Source organism: Dryobates pubescens, chromosome 1, assembly GCF_014839835.1.
Source record: "Dryobates pubescens isolate bDryPub1 chromosome 1, bDryPub1.pri, whole genome shotgun sequence".
NCBI lineage: Eukaryota > Metazoa > Chordata > Aves > Piciformes > Picidae > Dryobates > Dryobates pubescens.
This window is the reverse complement of record NC_071612.1, coordinates 6,462,319-6,479,292: the sequence shown is the minus strand read 5'-3', so window position 1 is coordinate 6,479,292 and position 16,974 is coordinate 6,462,319. Positions and strand designations below refer to the sequence as shown.

Here is a 16,974-nt window from a genome sequence, read left to right as displayed (position 1 = left end):
AATTGTAGGAGATGAGGAACACAGGAAAGCAGATTTGTGTGCATCTGTTGAAAACCTCTGTGGGGATTCAGTTGCATCTAATAAATATTTGATAGTTCCTAAATCATTTATAGCTCTGTCAGGGGTCATTTTACTTGTTTTAGATGAATAATTAAAAGGATAATTAGGAGGATGTACAATCTGAAATGTTCATCTAATTGTTCATTTTACAGTATTTCTTACACTGCTGAGCTGTATGACACATGCTCCCATCACCTTCCTATCATTAGCAGCATTCACTTACTGCCAGTTGTTTGGGAACTTCCCTCCCTTCCATGTGTTCTCTAGTATTTGGGGCTGGAATAACCAAACATCACATCTCTGGGCATTGGGAGCCACTGCTTCTATCCAGTCATTTCTGTAGAGTGCACAGTAAGGAATCAACCCCAAAGGCTCACTAATTTAAAATACTAATTTAAATTACAAAACCAAAGGAAGCGGTGCACAACCACCAGGATCACAATCACATGATGCCATTTCCAGGATCAGGGCTGGAGTTGTATGGCCAGAACACTCATCAGACCAAAATACGCCTGGATAGAAAGCAGCTCTTCTCCTGCCTTAGCAGAGCAGCTCTGGTGGTCTGGTCCAGCCTGAATGATGCACATCACATAGGAAAAAAGTACTTAACGAAAACACGTTTCTGGCAGAAAGTGTAGTAAGTTTCTCCAACTGGAAGGAGTTTTTTTAGTTCTCAGTGACCTAAAAAGGGGTAAAGTGGCAATGTCTGTATAATGCTGGTAAGGGTACTGCTCCCATGTGTACTCTTCCCATGGGGCAGGTCATGCTTGAAAAATCCTTGTAAGCCTCAGGCTCAGCTGACACCAACTATGCTTAATTGTAAGGTGGCACAAATGGCAACAACTAATGAAAGTAAACTATGTAATGTGCTTATACTCTCCCAGTGATCTTTACCACTTGGGAACCAGCTACTATGGTGATGAAATTGGACCAACATTAGTGCCTCTGCCAGTGTAACCACGCACAGAAGCACTTCTAGTCGAGACAGCGGCTCAGTGGAGCCTTTTCCATTTTCTGAATGAAATGCTGTTTTCTGTACATTGTCTGCCCTTTACCTGATAGGAAGAGGGAGGGAACAAGAAAAAGCACAACAAATCTAGAGAGCAATAACCTCTTTACCTTTTAACATTTTAAAGCATAAAAATAACTAATTGTTCTGTCCTTAAAAAAGATGACTAGGCCCAACAGCAATAACAATAACCCAAGCAACACATTTCCTGCCAGTTAATGAACATCAAGGCTAAGGGCCTTTGGCTTTCCCTCGGACCCCTGTCTCCTTTAACCAGTCATTAATTGCTGAGAAATGCCCTCTACATCCGTCACCATTGCTTAAACAGATACTTAGTTTACTGTCTCTGTCGGTCTGCAATATGAAGGTCTCATGTGGCCATCTGCTCCCAGACTCTGCTGCCAAAATGCTTCACAATTTATGGCACAACCTACCCCCATGTTCTACCCACAAGCCAAAACATCCTACTTGGTTTGCTGCTCTATCACTTACCACCTTAGAAATTAATCCCAAGCAAGTTATTTCAAAAGGTCAGAAAACCAAGGAAAGGATCGGGGCTTGATAAAATAAGGGAGGAGTTAAGAGCTCGGCAGAAGAAATCAAGGATGACAGCAAGGCAAAAGGAGTCTTCACGTTACCAGAAAAAGGTCATAAGTTACCAAGAAAAGTGACAGTTACTGGTGCTCTGTGAAGCAATAACTTGTCAGCAAAAATCCATACCCCAATGGGTGAGGAAATCAAATATAGCAGCAGTGCTAAAATCACCCAGCAGAGAAGACCGAAGGTACAGATTTCATTGCCAACTGCATGGAGACTGGAAAATTTGCTGGCACGTTTTGGTTCAACATGGGTTCCTGCTATACGTGCAGCAATGCGTTCTTATTACACACACAGTATAGCATTAGTGCCTTTCTTAGAAGAACAGCACCATCACTTTTTTGTGGTATTGCTAATTAAATTTATTGTTGGTTACTACAAACACCCCTTTGTGATGAAAAGGGCAGGGTGCATAACGTGCATAGATTAATTAAGCACCAAATTTCCATATCATTCAACCTTGCCTGAACCTCATGTTGCAACAAAGGGCAGCAAAGTCAGGATTTCAAAGCAAACAGGAGCATTTTATTTAGTGAGGCTGGAAAAATCCCTCAGTAATGCATCAAAATGCCAAGCTATACTTGGTAGTGGTTTATGCTAACTGGGTTTACTTTGTGGTGGAAGAAAACAGGATCACAGCCTGTCACTCCATCTCATCTGAGAGGCAGTAAGTCTCAGCTCCTGCTAAGATCCTGAATTACTGGAACTGGATCTGAAGTGCTGGCTGGACTGCAGGTTGTGGCTCAGATCCAAAGTCCCCTGGAAGCGGTGGGTGTACCTGAGGTCACGCTGCGTGCACAGCTGTGTTGCAAATGCCCAGAGAAGGTAGATGCCCTGCTACGTTTTGCTAGCGGATCTCTGACTAGGGACACGTTACACAGAGCACTACAGAGATGCAAGTCGAATGTTAATAAAGATAAAAATACACTTCCAATAAATAAAATTGAATTAATTAGTGGTTTAATCCAATTCCCTAAAAATATTTGACCTTGTCAAATGAAGAGGGTGGCCTTATAATTTCTGCTTTTTACATTTTTAGAATTAAAGAGTAATCAAATGCATGCGGCTTTGCATATAAATCAACCTTGACCTTTTGGTGAACTGTTTTGGTAAAAATAAGCAGCACTCTGACTGTTCTTTTCTCTAAAATCCAGAACAGACAGAGCAGAAAGGGATTCAGTTCAATGAAAAACACAGTGCTACAATCGTATCAGAAACACATTAATAAGCCCCCACTATTCTGAGCAGTTATTGCTCTTTCTTCTCTAAAACCTTCCAATTTTGAAGACTTCTCCTTTTCCTTCCCCCTGAGCCTTGCATCTCAGCATTCTTTTGGATTAGATGTTACAGCTTCCCAAAGCTGATAATTCAAGGTTACACCTTCAAACTCTGATACAGCCTTTTATTCTGAGGAACAACTGACTACCAGGAGAATTATTTTATACTGAGAATCACACACACGTACACATACAAAATCCCTTAAAAAACTCCTTAAAATCAATCTGCAGAAGTAGCTTTGCAGAAGAATACAGAGGCAGAGATAGGTGACTGCTGCTGGAAAATTATTTAAAAACCAAAAAAAGGCAGCAGCAAAACCCAAACAACAGAACAATGAAAAAGGAGGAGGGTGGGAGGGTGGAACACGGCTTGAATTTTTAATTGACTGCAGGCAGGCTATGGAGACAAACAGAAAAGAACATACCCGTTTTTCCTGTGTTTTTCATCCAAGTCTTGTTTGAAGATTCGTTGTCAAACCCATCAAGCTGCAGCTCTTGATACTCGTCTCCAACATGGGCCTGATGGTCGATGATGTCTATGGGAGACTGCTGAGACCCTCCGCACTTCTCGCTGGAAGTAACCCAGTGCTCGGGACCATAGGTACCTGTTAAAAAATAACAATGCCAATTAACATCCCAGCGGCTCAACAGTCCTGGATAACTCTTAAGAAAGAGGATGAAGCACTTAAACTCTCCAGGTAACTCCACCGAGGTTACACTTCTCGCATGTGAAAGAGGTTAGGACTTGTAAACTTAGAAGGAGATTGAAATCCATCAGCTTTGTGCAGTACTTCAACTTTGCCTCCAGCAGTAAGGAACAATGGCCTTCTTTTAATTACTGTTCAATAAAACTATCTGCAATTCCCAAGTACCCCTTGTGCATGTGTTATCAATTAGCATGGTGTTACAGGAACTTTCCTAATGCTTCAGCCTTAATATATTACTTTATAGTTTACCTTCTCACATGAGACAAATAATGGAACAGCTACCCATTAACTTGTGTTTGTGCAATACTCTGCTTAGATAATATGATCTTTATTAATGATCTCATTTCTTTTGGAGGTCTAGGAGCTCAAAAAGATTAAAAAAAAGAGAAAAGAATAATAATAATAAAGCTCAATGTACGTTAGTTAATTTAAAGAAAACAACAGAGAAAAATATAAACCGTTCTGGATGGAGGAAGTAAAGAGGACAATGACCTGTCAGGAAAATAGTAAGACTTTTTTTGCTGCTCTTCTTACATGAGTTTTCTGCTTTCCTTATTAGCACAGCCCAAGCCACCTGCTGTAAACTCTCTCAAAACAAGTCAAGTCACATATCAGCAGTAAGGACTGATGGGCAGTGTCTTGCATATGTGGCTGTGCTTGGGCACATCAGAGCCCTCCACATAACATAGCTGCTGACCAAAAGCAGGCACAGAGCCTAGTACTGTTACCTCTCCTACCCTCCACACCCTTCTACTCTCTCCCTAAGAAAATTTCAGGGAATAGTCAAAGTTCTGGAAAGCAATATAAGATTCCATATTTTACTAGGTTATCACTAGCCACCATTCAAGGTCAGTAAGAGAAGACCATGCTACAGCTGCAAAGAGAAATGACATCAGCAGCCTCTGCCCCCAGCATGTCAGGGTCTTCATAAGGTTAGCATAATGATTTAAAGTAATTTTTAGGACTTTAAGATACTCACTGCTATCACAGCTGTCCACCCATCTCACAAGATGCAGGAGTACAGCATCCTGCTCCTGTTCCAGAGCTTTTGCCAGCTCCAGATTAGTGAGTATTGAGTTCTCAACCCTCTCAAAACAGGACTGCACCAACACTGCTGCTGGGAGAAGAAAAGCAGCAGTGTCTTACACTGTGGTAGTAGAGCTCTGCAAGAGGTGGTATTGCAAACCAGTACTAAACATGCCAGTGGTTGTCTGCCACAGCCCTAACTCACTCTTCCCATTCTGTGAGGTTCTGCAACAGTCAACAAAAGTAATATGTAAAAATATAAGGTTTCAGACCTTGTCATCCCCACCATATGTAGCTGTAGATGTACTGTAACACCAGGGACCCTTGGCAATACATGCAGGAGGATCTCCAGTGAATTTCAATTGTCTTACGATCTCCCTCTCCCACTCTTAAATTCTATTACAGAGACTAAGAGATTATCTTCCTATGAATGCAAACAGTAGTTTAAGCTTCTGAAAAAAACAGTGCAGAGTTCTTGTAAAGCACTTTTCACTCATTGTTCTTGAAGTGCTTTACAGCAGAGATCAGCAACATATTCTCATGTACAGACAGGGAAATTGATGGCCCAAGAAGGGAAGCAATTTGGCCAAGCTCATCTACCAAACCCAAGTTACAACCAAGAGCTGAACTCTGCTCTCCTGAGGCCCCTGATGTCACACCTGCATCGTACCTCTGAACCCTTCTGAACTACATAGTCAGCATGTCTAGGCAGACAGCAGTAAACAATGCACCGATACACATTTATCACCCTTGCACCTGAGAAGGTAACGTAAACTCAATTAATGCCATTCAAACCCAGCAGTTGCAAAGGCTAGTTTCTTCAGCCTCTAGGCTTTAATCTGCCCAGCTGCAAAATTCATTCTTCCTAACTTCCTATGAGCTAATGCAGAACACTTAATCAATAGCACGATTTTGTGCTTCACTCATAGCACACAACTACTGTATGGAAACCAAACCAACAAGATCGTGTTTTGCTTCCAACCAGAATTATGCAAATTGCAACATCTTTTAAAAAATCATTTACATCATCTTTCCAGGTTAAAAAAAATCAGTTTCATTTACCTCATGGTTCAACTTGTGTTGTCAGCATAAGCCACTTCCAGGTAATTTGCCAATGTATCACAACCAAGGAGAACAGAATTACTACAAATCCTACATGTGGAACACCAAATGTGATCTGCTCAAGCAGATATTTTTCCTGAATCAGGATGCTCTTAGTAAACAGTCTGCAGTGAATTAATTGGCAATTGAGGTTTACTTTTCATGTAACCCTGCATTTACTCCATGAAATTTGGGAATTTGGGAATTTGCTTTGAACTGTGTAGTACTACACGTAATCATCAAACCTGCCAGCTCTCATTTTTTGGCTTTGTTATAAACATGGGGTGAGCTTTTCAAAAGCACTCTGCTCACAGAGGCTATCACAGTGGTTTCAGCTGTGCATTCAAAAGGAACTGTGCACTCAAATATTTCTTTTTAAAGTATTTTACTGTCAATTGGAAAAGATTTTTTGGTGGTTTTTTTTTTTGGAGTAGGCAGATTTATTTTAACAGTGACTGTAGGGTTCCTTCCATGTATCTTGTCACAAAGACTTTTTTTCTCCTTTCCTAAGTATAGCCAGCTTTCAACCAATTTGTAGTGAAAACTGTCTTGTCAAAATGACTAAAATAAGGGTAAACAAACAAACCCCCATGTTGAATTAAAACCTCCAGTGACGAAGGTACCAGGATTGACTCTTGCTGAAATAGAGTGTTTTTTTCTCAGACCTTTAAAGGCTTGTATAGCCTTTGTATCACTTTCAAAAATCAATTAAGTCTGTTTAAAAACAAACAAATGAAAACAACTTGTTTGGATTAATTTAATAGAAACCCATCTCTTTCTACAATAAAAACAGTAGCTTCCCTTGCTTCTAAATCTACAATTTGCCAAAAAAGGGGCTTAGCAGTTTCTGCTGTCTTCATGTGATAGTACTAGTTTTCATGCAAAAAAAAGTTTCTATATAGTGGTGCTGAATTATTGAAGAAAAACCTAATGCAATGAAACTCTCTCTGCCATTCAAAACCCCAACTTACTGCTGATGCTGTGACTCCAAGTCCTGACATTCCAAGTTACAGTCATAAGGCTAAGCTCTGATTTAGAGGTTCAAGACCTGCTAGTTAAAATCAGCACAGGACTTTAGAAACGGCTAGGTTTTTCATTAATTTCTTCCAGAAGTTTTTGATATGCAAATTATTACATGCAAGATGACCTACACCATTATGGCAGCAATTCTAGACAGAAATAGAGGCCACGACCCAAACATCTCCATTCCCAGCAGCACAGGACTGGGGCCATCCCAGCTTTAACAATCAGCGTGAAAAGGCAAAGTAGGGCTAGAGGGTGCAAAGAAAATGTTTATTTTTTGAGTTTGATAGCAAAGAAAATATATTATATGCCCTACCCAGAAAAAAATAAACTCACCAACCCTATAAAAACTGTAATCAAAAATAGTGCAGGGGGATTCACTTATTCACGGGTAGCCATCAGAAGGTTTAGGCCTAGCTGCCTGCTTTTTTTTTCCATGAACATTCAGGTGCAGTTTTAATTGAAACTGATCTTCCACTACAGATTTCAAATTAATTCTTCTTCCAAGTGTCTCATGCTCCAGACATCCTTGCCTTGCAAAAAAACCCTATATCATTAGAGGAGGAAATAGAACACTTTTTCTAAGCTTGCAGGTATTGATTACCTATTCCTTCCATCAAAGCACAATTGCCATTCTGCACTGTATAAATCTCTTCAGCGTTAGACACTTATAAAGTACTGAGAATTATATCATTAATCATTTGCAGTTACACCTGTCCTGCTTTATTGAATTCTTTGTTTTTTAGAACTTTAAATAAATGCTTTTAAATAAAAACATGACACTAAATAAAGACTCTGTTTCACTTAAACCTAGTTAAAAAAAAAAAAATAATCCCTTCATTCTGTGTGTGACATTTACACATCTGAAACAGGGCAACTTATGGCTGTTTGTATTGCGTTTCTCTAATGCTAAGCATCATGGCTTTAATCAAATAAAGATCTGGAATTAATTTGGACTGGACTTTAAAGATGTTGAGTTGCTGGAATGTGTCCAGAGAAGGGCAACAAAGCTGGGGAGAGGTTTGGAGCACAAGCCCCATGAGGAGAGGCTGAGGGAGCTGGGGTTGCTTAGCCTGGAGAACAGAAGGCTCAGGGGAGACCTTATTGCTCTCTACAACTCCCTGAAGGGAGGTTGTAGCCAGGTGGAGGTTGGTCTCTTCTCCCAGGCAACCTGTGACAGAACAAGAGGACACAGTCTCAAGCTGTGCCACGGGAGGTTTAGGGGAAGTTTAGGCTGGATGTTAGGAAGAAATTCTTCACAGAAAGAGTGATTGGCCATTGGAATGTGCTGCCCAGGGAGGTGGTGGAGTCACCATCGCTGGATGTGTTTAGGAAGAGACTGGATGGGGCACTTGGTGCCATGGTTTAGTTGATTAGATAGTGTTGGATGATAGGTTGGACTTGAGGATCTCGAAGGTCTTTTCCAACCTGGTTAATTCTATTCTATTCTATTCTATTTTTAAAGGGCTGACAAAAAAGTTCTGTTTTCAAAACCCCAAACAGTTGAAGAGCCTTCACCTCTGATAATAAATAATATACACTTCCACTGAGCTGTTGGGGCAACATCTGCAGCTACTGAAGTCAGTGTCCTGCCTCTAGAACTGGTGCTTCGGCCCAACAACAAAGTGCAGACACTGGGAAAGAAAACTTGGATTCCTATCTTAGGTCAACCAAAAGCATGGTGGCAAAATGAGATGGTGACTGGAGGGTGCCCCAGTGACGGGATGCACTGAGCTACATGGACACTCGCTCTGTTCCCTGGCTTGGGCTGCCACAGAGGATGGAGCACCTCTCCACTGCAGTCCCAGTACCTCTAGCCCTACCAAAATCCCTGTCCTGCATCCAACTTGCAGCTCAGGGAGGTGCAGTGGTCATTGATCTCCTGGGGCTGGCAGCCCTACTATCTCATGATGAATTGCCATCAGTTTGCCGGGAGATTGACCTTATCTCCACTGAAATCAGGAGCAAAAGGTTTGCTGGCTTCCAAGGTATGAAAGCAAGACTGTGATCAGGAACCTAAGCAACACTATGGCTTGGGATGTTTCAACCAACACATAACACCAGAGATGTTATCACTCACTCTCATCTGAAATTACTTGATGCTTCCTAGGTGAATTCTGCATTCTTTTCTCATGCAAAATTTCTCTGACAATAACTGCAATGTTTTTAGCAGATTTTTAATACACAGTCTGCTCTTCAAATAGAAGCCAAGATGACTTTTTTCCTTCCTGTTACTGTACATCCAGACAATGAGCAGTTTTCATTAATGAAAAACCATTAAAAATAGCATATTCCACCAAAATCTAATTAAAGCTTGCAGAAAGATTTCCACATTACAAAGAAAAGAAAAAAAAATCAGATAGATTATTTTTTTTTGGTCCTTCCACAATCTTTTGTTGAAAGTATCTCTTATTAAACCCACTAGCATTTTCTTGATTTTAAATCATTTTCCAGTTAATGGATCAGCTACTCTGACACAGACTGGTGTGCAACATACATGTCCTTCTACAACATCCAAATACAGTGTCACATACATTATCTGGTTTTGAGCCATGTGATTTTGATAATTCATTTCCAAGTGGGGAAAGAGGCAGAAATATCAACACTCAGAGGTTTTTTAATTAGGTTTAACATTTTCACAAAAATCTGACTTTAAATCCCAAGTCTGGAATGCAAATAACTAGTTCAGGGGGATTAGGTTTCATTGGGTTTTTTGTTGTTGTTGTTGCTGTTTGGGGAGTTTTGGTTGGTTGCTTTTGTTGTGTTTTGGGGTTGTTCTTTTTAAACAAAATTATCTCAGACAGCTCTTGGTCTGTAATTCCTGCCTTTCAGCTTTTCATTTTTGAATGAAAATGGTAGTAATGACTGCAAAGCAACCAAACCTCCTCATTTCTGCAATTAAAGGTAATTAGCTTGGTCACTTCATAGAATAGAATAGAATAGAACAGACCAGACCAGATCAGACCAGACCAGGTTGGAAAATACCTTTGAGATCATCGAGTCCAACCTATCATCCAACACTATCTAATCAACTAAACTATGGCACCAAGCACCCCATCTTCTTAAACTAGGAGATCCTTTTCCATGATTATGGGTATTTACAGTCATAAGGGGGGAAAAAACCCAAACCACTGCAAAAAGGGTTATATTCCTCACTGCTTTCTAGTCCTGCTTTGTCTTTCCTGACCTACATGAAGAAAGTTCTTGTTGCTCACTTTTACATTCAATTTTGTAAGGCAAACAGAAACTCACCCCATGAAAACATGATAGGCACTAGAGGCAGCATCCCCATAATTTATGTAAAGTGGCAAAGGCTCTTTTCTTGCAGGGTTGGAATGATGTGGAACCAGCTCATTCAAAATTGGGCAAAATACTTGCTAAGCAGTGGCTTGGTATTTTCTTGGATAGCAGTGGCATTTGGTCAAGCATGTTAGTGACACCAACCAAGCTGGTTGCCTCTAGCATCTACCACAGGCTGCCTCCCTGCTTAAAGAACAACAAACAAAATCAGAAACAATTCATGTGCTGAAAATCCAGATCTCACTTCCATGAGGGCAGTGTCAGACATGGCATTTCCCAAAGTATCTCTCTCCCTCAGACATGACAGTATCATGCCATTCAGTGCAAGTAGGTATGAAAAGGAAAATTCTAGGCTCCTCTTATGGCAAAATTCATCAGTCCTCGAAGATGGATGAAATGAAATAGCATTTCCTCTTCACACAAAAGCCTCCCAACCTTTGCTTGTACAGCTCTGGATGAGTAGCTTCACTTAAAGGATCACAGCAAGTAAGAACCTCTGCAAGTTTTACAGGCTCTGGGAAAAGAGGGATGCAGCACTCTGAACAAGTTGGCAGCTATGACCTGCTCAACCATCTCAGCATTTAGCTGAGCACTGCTGAAGATGTGAATCTTTCCCCCTGAGTCTGTCATAGCTGAACTGCTCCATCATGAGCCAAATCTCAAGAAACACTGAAAAGAAATGTCACCACCGGTAAACAAAAACGGCTCCTTTTTTCACACTGAGAAAGAGCAAGAAAGTGGCATCCTTCCTTAGCTACAAAGCAGTGAATTTCAATAGCAGGCTGAATTGTCAAACAGGAAAAAAAATGTATTTAAAACAGCCAAATACCAGTGAATTTCACTACAGAACTGAATGTATTTTAAGATGCTCCAAAAATCTCAGTCTGGGGCTTCTCTCTGTTACCCGGGACAAAAGGACTCCAAATGTTAATTGCCATATGCCATAAACAGGACTTCATATAACTTTTTGCCACTTAAAACCAACACAGAGTAAGTCAAGGAATGCACCAAAGGCAGGTACTTCTGCCCTGAGTTGTGACAGGAGGACAGGTGCATACTACAGATACAAATCAGCTGAAAAATCAGCCCCTGCTTCACACTCTTCTCACCTTCACTTCCCTCCTACAAAGAAGAAATACAGTCAGTCCTATAGGATGAAGCCTAAAGACTGCATTTAGATGCAAGGCAGAAAATAATTATTTGAATATTATATCTTTTGTCAAGTGATTTACCGTGGGGCTAAAAGGGTGAAGGTATAAAAATCCCTTGATAAAAATCAGTGGCATCTTTGAGGGACCTTCCCATTGCAGAGAAAAGAATCGAGTTGTTCACATTGGGGGAAAAAGTTGCTGAAATTATACTGTCTTGCTGTAAAATGATGGTATATCAGAATCAAAGAGATGGAGAAGGAGAGGCTGTAGTTAGAGTTCACAGTGCTGTTTTAAACAAAGATTTTAAGGCTTTCCTGCCCTGAGGGAAAAGGGCTTTTCATTTTATTATTCTCTGTCATCACTCTGTTTAACATGAGACACTCATGCTTGCAGAAAATTCCAATTACTACTTGAAAAATGAGACCCAATACCAAGAGCAAGATCCTGAAGAGCTTTCTGAGACCCAGACAGGTCTAAGCATCATCCAATCTGCAAGCTCAATATAGAAAAGTGTGCCTAAAACACGTGAGAGTCCTAAACAGCCATAGAGAGCTTTCTGGAGAACTGAAAGAAGCTGAAAGAAATTTTCCTCAAGAACAATCTCTGATAAAGAGTATCTTAACCGGCAGTTGTTGGAACAAACACAAACACAGGAAGAGGGAACAAAAAGGAGTTGGATTTAGATAACCTTTGAGCAACTGCTAGCAGAGAACACAGAAGCACCACCACCAACTCCTTTCTGCACTGATGCTACCACACCTACAGAAATGCCCAGCTATGGGGCTGTAAAAGCAAAGCTAATCTTTGGAATTGATTTTGTCACTGATACTGTCTCACTGCCAAAGTGTGGCAAATGCAAAAAGAGACTGAAAGGCTTTAAATCACATGCCTAAATATAAGCTATCCTATAATGTCTCCAGCTGTCCAATCTGAATACAGAGTGGGGTACATGTTCTCCTTAAATTTCCCAATTCCACAGATGCTACAATTATTGCTGGAAACCTTCTGACCTTCAGTTATCTTTGGCAAAAATTTTATCTATTTTATCAACACCTTTGCATTCCTTGGTATGTGAGTGAACATCTGTATTACACAGTCACAAACACACTGGGGTTTTTTAATACATATATCTCTCCCCCATGGCTTCTGCATCCTCATTTTGTTCCTCAAAAAAGTATGAAGCTGCCATGAATCTTGTATGAAGCTCCCAACTGTACCTATCAACCTGCCAGCAGCACAAATGTATGATAAATAACCAACATCAGGAAGCACCAGGACCTTAAGACAAATGCTGCAGGAAGCTCACAATAAAGTGGAGTAAGGGTAATTACTGCAACAAGCTTTTTCCATAAACATTTCAAATTTTAGCATTTGTGAGATGAATAATTTACCACCAGCGAGAAGTGAAAATGGTGCTAAGTTTAGCGGGGTTGGCCAAAGAGTTTGGGGTGTTTTAAGGGGTGGCTTGCACAACAAATTCTTGACAGACTCAACCAAGGAGCTGTTGATTTTTGCAACTTAAATATTTAAAATATATTTCTATTGAGCACCATGCACAACAACGTCAATGAAATTATTACTCAGAACTCACTGAAAGGGAGGATAAATTGTGATACAGAAGGGGTGTGATGGTGGCGACTGAGACACTATACATCTCCATCCTCCTTGGTTTTTTTTTTCCTATTTCCTGCATTTTTAATAAATGTATCTGACACCTCACACCATTCATTTTATAACTGTCTGAGGCCTTTTTAAAACTGCTCACCCCTGAGCTGCATATAATAAACGAGGTGATAACTTACAATATAAGGAGAAAACAGGAGATTAATTTATATGAAGACATCGTAAATTAACTTTCTTCTATTCCTATACTTGTTGAATAAAGCTCCATGAGGGCTAGGGACAGACATAAAAATAGATTTCCCCCCCCCCCCCCCCCCCCCCCAAATATAATTTAAAAAAGAATAAATCCTAATGGAAATTACTGGATGAAGAGGTATTATGAGCCAATGCAGTAGCTCAATGACAGCACTTTGTGCTGCTGGGAGGAAGACATACATTTCAGTTATTGGTGCCTTGGACAGGGCATGGGTGCCTTGGATAGGTCATGCCCAGGACAACTTTCTCTGTGAAAGGGTCTCTCTGTCTTACTATACTTTGTTTTTTAATTCTTTAGAAGGCAATAGCTGCATAATGATGGATCTTGACAGCAGAAATAATATTGCTGTAGTGTCCAAATACTGCAGAAGGAAGAAAGGGTCCTTTCTTCCATATACAGAACAGCAAACAGCTCCTGCCTTGAAAAGGCAACAACATTAGGCAGAGCTGCAAGCAAGCCAACACAAAACACCTCAGATTTGAAAACATGCAGTCCTTCTGGGCTAACCTTCCCCAGCTGTTACAACTGTGCTTCGAGCTCTCTTCTCCGAAGCCATCTCCCTGAGCTGTACAAACTGCTAGCACCACAGAAAAGTAATCAACCTTCCCATGGGTCCTCCCCGGCTAACCTTCCCCATTTGTAACAACCTTGCTTCATGCTTGCTTCTCCAAAGCCATCTCCCAGAGCTGTACAAACCACTAGCACAACAGAAAGGTGATCAGCTTTCCCATGGGACAGAAGAGAAAGGAAATGCCAATTCTTCCAAAGCACAGAGATCAAAGAAGTGAGTCTGTTGTTTCATGGAATTAAAGAGATGAAGAAGGAGCACAAGCACATATAACACTGATATAAACCCCATGGTTTACATTTTTATATCTATATTTATTTATTTTTCTATTTATAATCTATTAGTTATTTATTTATATAGCTATTATGTTATTTATTTATTTATTAGTTATATTTATTTTTATATTTAATATTATCTCCTTCCATCTGGGAAGGAGAAAGCACAGTGGGAATAAAGCTCTGAGAAAATAAAATAGAGGAAATAATAATAAGAAACTGGGCATGAAACTTTCCCACCAAAGAGTTGTTAGATTCAGAAGACTGTTGAAAGAATAGGAAGGAAGAAAACCTGAGCTGGCTTGGTGCTAATTACTACATCCCTTGCAAACATTCAGAGCAGACGGACAGAAGGGGCTGAGCAAACAGCTTGCTGCTCTGTGCCTGTGACCTTGCCATCAGACTGTGGGTGATGGCCCCCACAGGACACAGCCTGAGACAAAACTAGGCAGCAGCCTGGGAGCAGCTGCTGAAGCTGAAACTGTGGTAGGGAAACCTCAGGCTGCAGAAGTGAGGCAAGAGGAAAACTTGCAAGAACAGGCACGGTGGGCTAAGGAACACTTTTATGAGGGTGTTTTGCCTTTAAACCAGAGGTCTTGGCTTGTCTGAGGGCTTGACTGAGACTCTGCTGAAGCATCAAAGCTCCTGTGCTGCTGAACCTGCCCAGCGGCTCAGAGATGAATGCCAAATGACAGTGACAATAATAAGCTTTGACATTTAAGTCAGGAAATCTCCAATTCCCATCTTGCTTCTCTGTCTCCTTCCTACCACCAGGAGCTACACGCTCCATTTCACTCTCTTCTTTTATAAAGGGAGAAGTTCACCTGTCTCATCAGAACATCTGCAAGGATTGCTCAAAAGTTGAGGAGAGCCACAGAGATGAAAAGCACAGTAACTGTGCAAGACTCAACTGTCCCACTCTGGACCTTGGTTGCCAAGGCTGCCTGCAAATGCATTCAGGAAAAACACAATTCCAATTATTTCTTAGAGCACCACGGACTTGAATCCTGCTGCTTCTTGCATGTACCCCTAATAGCCTTGATCTCACCAAAGAAACTGCTAACGTAAATGATGCCTCACTGTAACTTAATTACCTCCAATTTAGGTGGGTATGGGAACAGAAAGTGCCTTTTCTTGATTCCCATCTGTTCCTCATAACTAACCAAAGGAGCCTTCCCCAGAGTTCTGCCTCTGAGAGACATCATGGAGGGGGGGGGAAAGGAGGAAAGAAAGGGAAAAAATTGTATATTTTTATTGAATTTTTGCAGGATGCAGGTTAATAAAACACCCAGAGAGAACACGGAGCAATATCGAAAGGGAATAAAGAGAGGGAGGGCTGATACCAATAAAGGCTCTCCAAAGGCACCAGTGAAGTCAAAGTACTCGTGATTTCAAAAGAAACTTGCTACAAAAATGATTCTCACTGTTGTTCTGGCTCGGGTTTGAAATGTACAACACCCAGAAGTGTCCTAAGCAGAGAGTGGCTTAAAAATTAAATCAGGAAGACAAAGTTATCTGCTGCTGAAACACACGTCACCTTCAGCTTTCCCACACCCCTCTGTTGATCCCAAACCTGACCAGAAGACAGCCACCACACTAGGACCTTACTGTTTAATTATATCACAGACAACACTGCAGTGCCCAAAATCCCTCATTAAGCCTTGAAAAACACTGGCTTTGCTATTACACTTCCTTTTTAGGTGAAAATCATCTTTTGCCCAACTATGTTCTTAATAGCATTCCTGTTACAACAGTCTTCTGGATCCAGCTGTCCCTTTCATTAATATGCACCAGTAAAATAGCTCCCAGGAGAGTTTCTGAGAGATTGCCAGCTTTTACTTAACGACACATCGTGAACCCTGGCCTCAACTTCCATTAACATTCAGTCTATGTTTCTGCCATTAATTTAAGAGTATCAGGAGTAGCAATAAATAGGAAGAGAATAAGCAGGCAGAGCATCCAGCCTGAGGTACTCTAGCAGACAGAGCTGCTTCTGTAGCTGGCAGAGAACACTCACAGCCATTTTTCTCATTTTTTGTTCCACATCTGCCATTTCCTGTATGTTGTACTAAATAGCTTGACACTACTCTAAAGCAGCTTTAGTTTTCCAATTAGGAAAGTCCAGAGTTTAAAAAAAACCCACCACTATAGCACAAAAACCCAAGAGTAAACCAAAATGCAACAACTTTGATTATGGGTTGGACGCGATGATCTTGAAGGTCTCTTCCAACCTGGTTTATTCTATGTATTCTAACTCCTAACAATCCAATGCTAGCAAGAGAACCTAATGCTCCTAAGGTGGATCCTACTGCATTGCATCCCTCCTGCTTGGATGAGTTTCAGGTAGAAGTCTGTTAGTGTTGGAGAAGAGCACAGGCAGCAGCCCCCTCCCACCCTTTTGTCCCTTGGCCCCATGGTCTTGCTCAGCCAGGACAGGCTGAGCCTCTTTTTGCTGCTGGCGCTGCCCTGCGGCAGGTAACCTGCACACAAATGGCTGAGCAGCTGCTGTGGGTGAAAACCAGCTGCTGCAGAGAGCTGGCAGCGAAGCCACTGCTGTGATGGATGGAGTCAGGGCGAGTGTTGCAGGAGAGTCACTCCCTCAGTACCAGTGCTGCACATTCAAACGCTGAGTGAAACAAACAAACAAAAAATATGGCTGGGATAAATGTTCTTTTCTCCAGCATTACACAAACATTTTGTTTAGGGATGGTCACCCCAGAGTGCAGTTTGCAGGCTTCAGATCACAGCTCGTCACAGGGATGATTTTTCCCGGAGCAAGGTAGAAGCATCACCTGTCCCTTCACCTTCCTGCCTGCAGCTCACACAGCTGCCCACTCTTACTGATGGGAACACTTTCAGGTACCATCACAGAGGATGCTCAGGAGCACGGCAGATGCTTTCCCACAGTATTCCTTGTCCCTCTCAGCACATGTGAGGCAGGCAGCAGCCAGCTTTCAACACACTTCCCTGTGCTGTTTAGTCACAGCAGCATTTGGGCAGC

The 16,974-nt window shown here is 41.3% G+C and overlaps 1 protein-coding gene across 1 annotated transcript in view; it reads right to left on the bottom strand.

The window, feature by feature from the left end:
• PTPRG (protein tyrosine phosphatase receptor type G) overlaps window positions 1-16,974 on the bottom strand; it is a 429,887-nt gene that overhangs the window by 193,895 nt on the left and 219,018 nt on the right. The window contains exon 3 of the mRNA XM_054160911.1: window positions 3,369-3,548. Coding sequence (XP_054016886.1) covers window positions 3,369-3,548 — 180 coding nt within the window. The remainder of the gene's footprint in view (window positions 1-3,368; window positions 3,549-16,974) is intronic.